This window comes from Montipora foliosa, chromosome 9 (assembly GCF_036669935.1).
Source record: "Montipora foliosa isolate CH-2021 chromosome 9, ASM3666993v2, whole genome shotgun sequence".
Taxonomy (NCBI): Eukaryota; Metazoa; Cnidaria; class Anthozoa; order Scleractinia; family Acroporidae; genus Montipora; species Montipora foliosa.
Window position 1 is genome coordinate 32,872,381 of NC_090877.1, and position 12,500 is coordinate 32,884,880.

Consider the following 12,500-nt stretch of genomic DNA (forward strand, 5'->3'; position numbering starts at 1 on the left):
TGAGGATTTATTCCAAATCTTAATGGCCTTTATTGAGGACAACCTACTCACCAGATCCAGCGGAATCACTCATTATGGCGAGATCCCGGACGCTGACGAAGAACTATCTCCATCCCTCGAAAATTTTATTGTTCTCACTTGGCTACGCCTACTCCATCCCAACCTTCCACGACTTGTGAAACAACGTTATGGAACCGAATTACGTAGTAGGACGTTGGCCTCTGTGAAACCTGAAATCTCTCAAGCTCTCGAGTCGTTACTTGACGAGCTCCACACCAGTGATGAATCAAAGGTTCTACGCTCTGCGCCCCCGACTGATCATCGCTCATTTGTTCCCGCACGACGCAGGCTACTGCCTAAACCTCGAGCTGTCAAGTCTTGTCCTCTTTGCCAGCAGGCCGGCCGCCCAGATTTTCGGTCACATTTTCTCAGCGGTTGCAAGTTTCTGCCCGAGCCTGATCGTCTCTTCATGTCCAAGATTCGCCAAGTGGCCGGCATTGAATTAGAGGAGAGCAGTTATGATTACCAGCACTATCCTGATCTGACTAGCCCTCCAGGTTTTGAAGAATTAGCAGATATGCAGCATTGTCCCTCCAGCGTCCTACCTACTATGAAACCCCCTGCCACTCGTCGCGTAAACGTCTCCCAGTCTCCATTCCTTCACGCTTTTTATGGTCATCACCCTTTACGCCTTACAATAGACACTGGCGCAGAAACTAATATGATGAGAGCTTCTTTAGCCAAGCATATTGGTGCTAAGATAACTAAAAGCTCCCAGACTGCTTTGCAGGCCGACGGTCGCACCCCGTTAACTGTTGTTGGTGAGACCCGCCTTCCGCTGATTCGTCAAGGCAGACCTCTTACTTTGGAAGCTCTCGTTGTCGAGAATCTTGATGTTGACATACTTGCTGGAACACCCTTCATGGCTTCCAATGACATTGCAGTCCGCCCCGCTAAGCGTGAGATCATCATCACTGGGTGTGACGTGGCGTCTTATGGTTGTTCCCAAAGTCCTCAGACCCACTACGCTGTCAGAGCTTGCCACCTCCTTCGCGCCCCGAATACTAACACAACCGTCTGGCCGGGTGAGTTCCTGGAAATTGACGCCTCCTCAGTGCTACTTAAAGATGCTACACTTGCCATTGAGCCCCGTATGGATTCGGTCTCTTCTAGTCACCTCAAACCTGCTCACACCTGGCCTCATCCCGACATTGTCCAACCCATTGGTGGTAAACTGAGACTTCTCAACAATACCGAGGAGCCCCTGCTAATCCGCAAGAACGACCATTTATGCCAAGCACGTCTAACTGTTCTGGAGTCTTCCATAGAGCCCTCCTCAACCCAAGCTGCAGAGCCGTGCCCCAAGTCTACTACTCCTCCCTCTTCTTCCGTCGAGTCCGTACATGTAGACCCTGACGGTTTGTTGTCCCCTGCTGAGAAAGCCGCGTTCATTTCGCTACTGAAGGAATTCCAATTGGTTTTCGATCCCCGTATTCCTGGTTACAATGGAGCTGCCGGGCCGATTGAAGGGGTTGTGAATATGGGACCTGTCGAGCCTCCCCAGCGAAAAGGGCGTGTCCCACAGTACTCTCGCGACCAACTCGACCTGCTTCAAACCAAATTTGACGAACTTGAGGCTCAAGGCATTTTCAGTCGACCAGAAGATTTAAACGTTGTGGTGGAATACTTGAATCCATCCTTCTTGGTGAAGAAGAGGAATGGCGGTTTTCGCTTAGTCACAGCCTTTACTGACGTGGGCCGCTATAGCAAGCCCCAGCCCTCACTAATGCCGGACGTGGACTCCACTCTTCTCAAGATTGCTTGCTGGAAGTACATTGTAGTCTCTGATTTGTCTCAGGCGTTCTACCAAATCCCACTTGCAAAGAACTCCATGAAGTATTGTGGCGTGGTTACACCCTTTAAAGGCGTTCGTGTCTACACGCGTTGCGCAATGGGAATCCCCAGTTCCGAAACGGCCCTCGAGGAGCTAATGTGCCGCGTCCTGGGTGATCTCCTTCAGGAAGGGTGTGTCGCTAAGATTGCCGACGACTTGTATTGTGGTGGTAACTCCCATCAAGAGCTCCTTTCAAACTGGCGAAAAGTCCTCTCGGCTCTCGATCGCTGCAACCTTCGCCTCTCACCTGCGAAAACCATAATCTGCCCAGCTTCTACCACCATTCTCGGTTGGATATGGTCCCAGGGCTCGATCCGCGCTTCTCCCCATCGTGTAGCTGCTCTTGCTTCTTGTGAGCCACCCAAGAATGTACGCGGTCTCCGTGCTTTTGTTGGCTCAAACAAAATGCTTGGTCGGGTCCTTAGTGGAGCTGCTAAACTCCTCGCTCCTCTCGAGTCGCTTACGGCTGGTCGTCAGTCTCAAGACACCATCTCTTGGTCTGATGAGCTCCTAGTGTGTTTTCGCTCCTGTCAAGAAGCACTCACGTCTAACAGATCCATCACACTCCCCAAGCCTGATGATCAACTTTGGATCGCAACCGATGGTTCCGTCAAGATGAATGGCCTCGGCGCCACTCTTTATGTGCTTCGTGACCAGAAGCTCCACCTTGCCGGATACTTCAGTGCCAAATTTAAAAAGCATCAAGCCTCCTGGTTACCATGTGAAATAGAGGCTTTGTCTATTGCCGCTGCTGTCAAGCATTTTGCCCCTTATATAATTCAATCAAAGTCTAAGACTTATGTACTGACTGACAGCAAGCCGTGTGTCCAGGCCTTTGACAAGCTCTGCCGTGGACAGTTCTCCTCCAGTCCCCGAGTGACTTCGTTTTTATCATCTGTTAGCCGTTACCAAATCACACTGCTCCATTTGGCTGGTTCTGCCAACCTGCCTTCTGACTTTGCTAGTCGTAACGCACCAGCTTGCGACGACCCTCGCTGCCAAGTTTGTTCATTTGTATCCGAAGCTGAAGACCTAGCTGTGCGTCCCATTTCTGTTCATGATGTGCTATCGGGGAAGACGTCCCTTCCTTTCACAAGCCGTTCCGCTTGGCTCCAATCGCAACTAGAGTGCCCGGATTTGAGACGTGTCCACTCTCATCTTAAGCAGGGCACTCGCCCGTCAAAGAAGCTGACAAACATTAAAGATGTCAAGCGCTACCTGAACCTGGTCTCCATTTCCCGTGACGGCCTACTCGTCGTAAAACGCAATGAACCTTTCGCTGCGCCCCGCGAATGTATTGTCATTCCACGCTCTGTTGTTGATGGCTTCCTTGCTGCCTTACACGTGAAGCTGGACCACCCCTCCCGTCACCAGATGAAACTGGTTTCACAGCGTTATTTCTTCGCTTTAGATTTGGACAAAGCCCTGGATCGGTGCTCGCAGTGTTGCCACCTATGCTCTTCCCTGAAGAAAGTTCCATCCAGCCTCATTGAACAATCAACCTCTGATCCCCCCGACGGCTTTGGTATTTCTTTCGCTGCAGACATCATAAAGCGCTACTGTCAGCTAGTACTTGTCGTCCGCGAGACGTCCACGTCCTTCACTGCAGCCTGCTTGTTGGATAACGAACGTCGTGAATCCATTCGCTCTGGTCTCCTCCGTTTGTGCCTTGAGCTGCGACCTCTGTCTGGCCCCCCTTCCGTCATAAGGGTAGATCCCGCTCCTGGCTTTGCTTCTTTAGGTGACGATGAAATCCTTAAGCAGTATGGCTTTGCCGTGGAAGTCGGCCGAGTCAAAAACCCAAACAAGAATCCTGTGGCAGAAAAATGCGTCGCAGAACTTGGTGATGAGCTTCTACGTGTTTGTCCTGAGGGTGGTACAATCAGTCCTCTTTCCTTAGCTGTGGCGACAGCCAATCTCAACACCCGTATCCGCAACAGAGGATTGCCTGCCCGCGAGATGTGGCTTCAACGCGATCAATTCACTAACGCACAGATCCCTTTTTCCGACCTCCAAGTTGTTCGACAACAGCAGTCGTTGCGGCTCCGTAACCATCCCACAAGTGAGAGATCCAAAGCCCCAGGCTGTTGCCCTCGCCCGGCCACGCCCGTTCAAGTAGGCGATTTGGTGTACATTACTTCTGATGGCTCCAAGACCAGTGCTCGCAATCGGTATCTTGTGGTCTCCGTGGATGGCCTATGGTGCAACGTACGCAAGTTCACCGGTTCACAGTTGCGTTCTACCTCCTATCGCGTCAAGCTGTCCGAATGTTATCGTGTTCCTGACCTAACAGAGACCACGTCTAACCTCTCTCGTCATTACAGCTCCGCTTCCTACCCTGAAGATACCGACGAAGAGCCTCTCACCTCTGAGCACGTTGACGAGGAACCTGCTCCCCTTCTTACACCTCAGAGCACTCCGAGTCCGGCTCCTGCTGTAGTTCCTAGCGAGCTCGCAACCCCACCAGATCCTCAGCCTGACATTCATCTTGTGCCCGATATTGATATTGATATTGATATCGATGCCCATATTGATGCCCATATCCCGGAGCCTACCTCCTCACCTGGCCCACGCCGGTCGAGCCGTTCAACTCGTCGTCCGGCTTACCTCAAGGACTACATTACATATTAAGGACAATGTTAGCTATTTGTAACTGCTTGTGTACTATCAATTCCCAGCCTAGTTTTACTTCGTATTTATTACTCATCTACCTTGGCGAGGGGAAGAAAGAAGAAGTCACGCCATATTTCGCATTGTTGTGTAATTCCCGCCACTAGGTCACATAGCGTAACCCATTGTACACGCCGTCGTTTAGTTAGGGTTATTGTTTCGCTTTGCATGCACGCTTAGTTACCTCATTGTCACACAGTTCGCGCATAATTAGCTTGGTGCCTTTGTTACCACCTTCGCCTGCTTAGTTTGGGTTGTATTTGCATCTTGCCTTCGGTGAATAAACGTGTTCTCTCGCTCGGAGTTTCGGCTCAACTTATTGGCGCAGAGACAAACAGTTTCAGCTACATAACTCTTAAGTGGAAAGCAGCTTGGTGAACATTCAACGGGGCTGGATAATCTGCGAGCCATGCGAATTTCGCATTTAAGTGTAAGCACTTATTTCAAATAGCGCTGATAAACAGTTATTAAGTCTAAGCACCCATTTTAAAATGGTTAGCTTTCAATAACGGTGTGACTCGCATGTTGACTCGCATGCATGGCTCACCATGTTGGCTCGCAAATTGTCGTCACTCACATTCAACAACCACATAACGAAGTCTCAAACTGTGGGGCTAAAAGAACATTGTTATCAACAGAATAGAGACATTTAGAAACTGAAAAGAAATACCGAAATGCTCGAAAATAAGAAAACTTTGCTGTGATCGAAAATTATTAATTGACGAGATGCCAACGCACTACACGTCATTGTTAATTTAATCAGTGGTATATAAGTATGTGTATGTGTGTGTGTGTATGTGTATGGTATATAAGTATGTGTATGTGTGTGTAAGTATGTGTAATAACCTCAGTCTGCATTTTACCCCTGGTCTGCAGTCTTCATTTTACACTAACTGGACCCAAATTAATTAATCCCGGCTGAACTGATTCAGACGCCGAACTTAATAGCGCCTTAATAGCACCGGGTCTGCAGTCTGCATTTTACACTGACCGATTTGGGTCGGTCTAAATTCAAATTCGATTCGGCTCGTGTAAAGTACGGAGTCTGAACCGGGCCTTAGAAGTTCTAAGAAATCGCCCGTTTCAATAATGCATTATTTTGCTTCGGTCCCGGTCCCTCTGTGACAAAATATCACAAAATCAACGAGTAAAACTTAAAGTAAGGAACTTTCCATTTGTTTGGTTCTAGGCCCTAGCAAGAATCCATCACCCGAGAGTTAGATTTACCCAAATTGTCCTAGTCCTCATCAGCGTCAGAAAAGTGCAGAGCAGAGCAAACTGGCTAACTCAATGTTGACGAACCCAATTCAAACCCTTTGGGAATAAAACGTTTTGTTCCAGGAATTTCCATATCATTTAAATGTGAATGCTGTGTTAAAATTCCAATACAATACACAAAGAATCCTAACCCCGGAGATTTGAATTGGGTAGAATATTGAGTTAGTCCATTTGGTCTATTGTACATTTTCCCGCAAAACTTTGTTTCAAAATTGACACTTTTCTAACGCTAAATGGGACATTCTTACTCTTGAGTAATGCAATCTTAATTGGCCCTAGCAATTGTCACACACTATACGCCCAGATTGAAAAAGAGGCCCTCGTCACTACCTGGGCTTGCGAGAGATTGGCAGATTACCTTATCGGAAAGCGGTTCCACTTAGAATCCGATCACAAGCCTCTGGTTCCAATCCTTGGTTCAAAGAACTTGGAAGAAAATGTCACCACGGATCCAACGACTCCGCCGTATGCGATTGTTAAGATTCGACTTCACAGTGTCCCACGTTCCCGGAAAGAGCCTGATTACTGCTGATTACTCGCAGTTCAAGCATTTTCTATTTCATTTTTACCTCATGGTATGACGTAAGTCATGCTATGGGGTTTAGGGTTTGGGGGCCAAATTCAATTAAAAATCACTCACTCACTTTGTTAGACATTAATTTATGCATTAAACCTGGATTAAACAATTTTTGTTCCCCTCCCCGACAAGTTTACCTGTTTAAAGTCACGGTGTACGTACATTTGGAGGGTGGTAGAAAGGCGAGCATATGCCGAACTACTTGGACAGATTCAATCAAAATGGCGTCGTGTCCTTTGAAGTGTGATGATTTTTTTTATTCCAAACCTGATCAAAGCATGCCTTTTGTGGAGCCAAAAATGGAAAGGAAATATGCAACCGAATACTCGACCGCCGAGAAATGAGCGTCTGAGTCCTAAAAGTGACAACAACATGAACGATTCGTGCGTGAAGACCCAAACACCGCGAATATGAAGTGAGCTTAAGCTTACTGCAAATTGGTAAACGTGAAACTTCGTTGATTTTATCTTGTTCCACCCACGACCACGAAAACTTCGAAATGTGCTGTGTTTTGAATGCAAATCACGGACTATGGGGCCTCTCGAGACTTTTGGGAACAAAGTGGTAGTGGGATGGAGGTTTAGAGTTAATTTTGGTAAACCGTGACGTGAAAAGCCCAGCTAGAAGGACATCCTTGGACGACGACGAATCGACTGGTCCACATGAAGAAAGCAGTATGTTGAAATGAGCGGTTTATCATCTGGGACAAAAGGTAAGCCTTCCTCCTCCTATCATATTGCATTTTGTGTAAACCTCAATAGCATTATAGAGATGAAAACACACAAAAGTGATTGTATAATGTACATACCACATGATATAGTAGTAGCTGCATGTAAATGTCTAAAGTAAACTTACTACTTCTCTATCAAGGTCAAAGGATGCCAATTGAAATGATGTACCGGTACATCTATATAGGGATTTCGATGTTTGACAGTCAAGTTTTATTTCCTGCATATTACACATGTTGACAAACATTGTATAGAATTTCTTCTTGTTGCTGTCATCACACTTGATGCATTTTTGAGGGAAAAATGATGATAGTCATGCAATATTCCACCAGATTAATCTATATAACAACCTTCCAATAAAGCACTGTTAACTAGCAATACCATCTGGACTTTTTGTTTGCTTGCTTTGTACTCTGTATAGACACCCTGACATAATAACAGACTGTGAAAAAATGTATTATAACACTTTAAATGCAAGAACTATAGGAAAGTAAAACATTATATTGATCTCCAACTTCACTTTTATGCAACTCATAACCTTTGTTGTGGATTATAACATTTTCTTGTTTGAAATCAAGATCTTACATCACTGTTCTGCTCTGTAATCCCTCATTGATTATCAAATTTCACTTAAAAGCCCCACATAGTCTTTTAGCTATAGCAAATTAGCTGGTGATTTTACCAAATCTATGAATTATTTACTTGCCCAATAATTTGTCCAACAGGAAAGATTTTAAAATTCTGTCATTAATCGTAATTACCAACATAATGCTTTGATTTACAATTTCTATATCCAAAAAAAACCCAGTTATGTACCAGAAATGTAGATCATAATAATTATACGGTAACTTCGGAACAACAATTACAAAAATTGCATTTCCTATGCTATGTGCCCATTACCCCCTCTGCCAACTCCTACAATTCTGGATCTGCAATGCATCTTCCATCATTGGGCCTTGGAATATGAATATACATGTACCATAGAATGACAGAGTCAAGAAATATTTTTTTCAACAAAAATATAACATTATCAAAAAAAACTTCAACAATAACAGGCTCTTTTTACAAAAATTAATAAAAATATTATTTCACATGTCTCTTCTATAACAACAATCTTCAAAAATAACAGCTTCTTTTTACACAAATCAATACAAATATTATTTCACGTCTCTAAAAATGCTAACTTCAGTACATTGAGACCAGTGTCATCCATAACACCAGCTACTCTTTGATAAATGTTAGTCCCATATTTTAACCAAAAAAAACTAATTGCAAAGTTCAATAGACTTTCTTCACTGAGGATATCAAATGTTAATTTGAGTACATTGAGAAGAGTGTCCTTCATAACATCAGCTGACAGTTTTGATACATCCTTGTCAATTGCGTAACCATCTGCAGTGGATATTTGCTGAAAGAGGTCTTGCAGCGCTGAATGAGGACAATAATAACGTCCAGCATTTTCACTATGCTCATTCTTGATGATCACGTTTGCAGTGCTGCTGCAGATCATATCTGACTTTTGCATCTTCAGGTTACAATTGAGACACTTAAGTGCACTTTTCTCGTCAATGTCACCTATCTTAGATTTGCAGTTGATGCAAATAAAAGATTTTCTAACAGCAGCAAAACAGTTCCGGTGATGGGTTTTTTGGTTTCCTCCTCAGCTGCACCACTGGATTCTAGGGATACTGCAATATCGTCACATATGTCTATTTTAGGGCACTTAGTTGAACTAAGTTGCTTCTTGTTGAAACAGTTAACCTTCAGTTCTTGAAAGTAAAAGGAACCATCCACAAACACTTGCTCAATTTGATTTTCCCAAAGTATTGCTGTGATCGCACCAGATGCATCTGCAACAATCACATCGCACTTAGACAGCTCCTTCTTCATCACATGTCACTGTGAATGTACACTTGAAAGCTCGTTCTAGAACCCAGGCCTTCGCTTTTTAAATGATTGCAAAACAAAACGCTCTTGTGAGGGCAACTGCATGGGTTGCGTTTTAACTTTGTGCACTTTTTCTCAACAACACTTAGTGGCCCACTGCGGGACTGTGGACCGCGATAGCACTTCCACAAACACTTAATCGCCCACTGCGGGACCTCGGACTGCGGTAGCACTTCCACAAACACTTAGTCGCCCACTGCGGGACCTCGGACCGCGGACCACTGTAGCGCTTTCCACGAAACCAGTCATTCCCTGCCAGACAGCGGACCACGGACCTCGGCATCTGAGCACTGAGGCTTCTCAGTGAGGGGGTATTCTGAAATCGCTCCCTTTTTCTCAACAAATTCCACCAACACATCACTCGTCACATAGCCTACACTACTTCAATTCTATCTTTCCACCAGAAATATGGTAAGTAATTTTAAATCGGGAACAGCATACACGCGAGCACGTAATAGTGGTATGGATGTAAAATTTCCCCAACACGAAACACTGCTTTTCTTAGCGTGTTAAACCTCCATCCTAATGCGCACGTACTCTCACGAGTATTACTCCTTCTTAAATCAGTTTTCCAACAAAAACAAAAAAATAGCCTACGTTAAAGTATCGCTCTTTGTCATGAGTTCCACAACTAAATTATGGTTGCCTGAACAACCACATCTCCATGCCGGTATCACTAATTCTTTACACATTCGCAATTTAAGACAATTTTTCTCCATCAAAACTCTTACAAGCACAATAATTGTGCCAGCACATGTTGCCTACGATCAAAAAATACTTTCCAAAGAAAGCTAGATCGCAGGTTACGTCAAGGGTGCCAAAAAATCATACCATGAGGTTGCTCTAAGGAGCCTTTGATATTGTATAAATACTGATGAAATTTTATGTTTTTTCTTTTTGCTAAAAGATTTATCTTCACTGCACGAATTTGTATGTGTCGTATTGGTAACTAACACAATTAGCCAATAAAAAGCGACCTTCCCCTTCATTTCAAGATGTTGAACAAAACAAAGGACCAAACCTCCTGAGTATTATCACATGATCTGTATTGGTTTGTTTTCGTAACTTTTATATCTTCTTTCACGTTGCACAACACGCATGTTTTAACGGTTTGGTGACCACTATTTTCCTACCCTGGGACCTGGTTGCCAAAGGAACTTTTTTTTTTCAAAGGCCCGAGAGAGTGCTACGCGAGTTGGAGGCCATGACCGAGAATTGAAAAAAATATGAGATTTTTTTTCTTATTTTTCCTTGAGGTGAACAGATTTTCGAAGAGCGCTCAACTGTTATTGGAGCAGTATATATACTTGTTGATCAGTTCAGGAATTCGGGAGTGATTCATCTTTTTATCAGTCCTCCGGTCATTGCCTCCAACTCACGTACGTAGGACTCTCTCGGACCTTTGAAAAAAAATTCCTCTGGCACTCAAGGTACTATTTCGCCATTTCGGAAATGAATAAAAAAAAAGTTTTTAATCTGAACATTTCATCAGTATCTATATAATAAACGGAACATCACATAGCCGCTTGGGGATACGACTTTTATCTTCTGGTGCTGATGCATACTTCCTGTGCTGATTTAACTATCGGAAAAACGCAGCGAAATGAGGTTATCCTTGTATTTGTTTTTATGCGATTATTTCGTGGTAACTAGTAACAAGCTAACATCGTTTATCTTGAGAACAAATTATGTGTCTTGTCAATCTTCTAAACTTTAACATTTATGGAATATAGAAAGTTCCGGTCACACCTATTCATTTCCGGTTGTTTTTTTTTCAAGTGGGCATTGTAAACATCTTCCGTTAATGCCCGTTGCGGTAAATATTTAAATTTTTACCACTTTTGAATCGGAGGCCAACAGAGGTATCACTTTTCGAAAATAATATTGTTTTCGAGGGGTAGGGGAATGAATACCCGGTTAATTTTTTTCTTAATATTTAAACGTACAGGTACATTGCCCAGGCAAAAAGTTTTCTTGTTGAAGCATTAATCAATTACATCGTAAGACGCTCAACTTCTTTACACGAATACCAAGAAATTATACCATTTATCATGTTTATTATGGCAATTCGGAAAAAGCCAAAGGTAGATAACTTATTTTCTTTCGCCACATTTCTAATTAGCGTATTATATTTTTTCGCAATGTTTGCATTTCGTTCATTTTCACTTGCTATGAATGGTCTTTGTTATTTAAACCAATCAAAGTCGCTTATTTGCTCAATTTTTGAGGTCCCGGATAACAACAGGAAACGCTCCGAAGGCACTCATGTAGTGGTCCGGTGTAGTCACTCATATAGTGGTCCCAGGTGGCGTACTTACCTATGCTTAATCATCCCTAGCCGTACCTAAGCATCCCTAGCCGTACTTAAGCATCCTTAATCATCCCTAGCCGTACTTAAGCATCCTTATTCATCCCTAACCGTACTTAAGCATCCTTAATCATCCCTAGCCGTTCTTACTTATCCCTAACCGTACTTAAGCATCCTTAATCATCCCAAGCCGTACTTAAGCAGCCTTAATCATCCTTAGCCGTCCCTAAAACATCCCTAACCGTACTTAATCATCCCTAGCCGTACTTAAGCATCCCTAAGCGTACTTAAGCATCCTTGTTCATCCTTAGCCGTACTTAAGGACGTTCGCGCTAATTGTTTGTGCGCAACGTTACTGCGCAGGTAACGCGACTGTAATATGTCACGCATTACTTCGAGCATTAGTGAAGTTGGGGTTGGACGATAAGTCTTGCACAGCGTTGGATCAGAGAAGATCGTGATCAGTGAAAATTGATTTAAAATATTTATGAAAGTCAAGTAGACTACTGCACGACTGATATTCGCGAGGTTTTATCAGTCGTGCACTAGTCTACTTGACTTTCATACAAGTTTTTCAAGCATCAGTCAAAATAACATGGCGACAAAAACGCCGAGGAAAAAATTCCAGGCCGGCAAAAGAATGGCACATTTATTTCCGAATCATCATGAAACTTCAAAGAGAAGTGAGCGGGAGGATGGAAAAGCTCTGGAAAAGGTAGCTGATCGAGTAGACTAGTGGCTGAAAGTTTGGAAAACTCGAGGACGAACCGTTGCGTAAATTTAATGGAGCTGTTTCTTTTTAATGTTTTTATTACCCTACGAACTTAAGTTCAAAGTGAATGCATGTTTTTAAAGTTCTTTTCCTTTACTTTCGTGAAAATTGAGCAGTATTTTCGTCCTCGTCCGCTTGAATAGTGCGGACCTGCGTGGAAACAATCAGCGATTGAATTTCATAAAAAACACACTCCAGAGGATGAGCATGACGGCAATGGAGAGATATTATACAAAACACCAACCAAATGAAGATGACCCCTGCTTAAAACTTCGTTGCTATGCTCGAGAAAGGTTTTTTTTCGGTAAAAACCTTTCATCTCTTCA

At 43.7% G+C, this 12,500-nt stretch overlaps 2 protein-coding genes across 3 annotated transcripts in view; one reads left to right on the plus strand and one right to left on the minus strand.

Annotated features, from left to right (window-relative positions):
- LOC137971733 (uncharacterized) overlaps positions 1–4,525 on the plus strand; it is a 5,055-nt gene extending 530 nt beyond the window's left edge. Inside the window, exons 1-2 of the mRNA XM_068818510.1 lie at positions 1–739; positions 1,019–4,525. The exon at positions 1–739 is cut by the window's left edge and continues 530 nt beyond it. Coding sequence (XP_068674611.1) covers positions 1–739; positions 1,019–4,525 — 4,246 coding nt within the window. The remainder of the gene's footprint in view (positions 740–1,018) is intronic.
- Positions 1–12,500, minus strand: part of LOC137971172 (tetratricopeptide repeat protein 28-like) — a 244,727-nt gene that overhangs the window by 44,126 nt on the left and 188,101 nt on the right. The gene's annotated exons all lie outside the window — the stretch shown is intronic.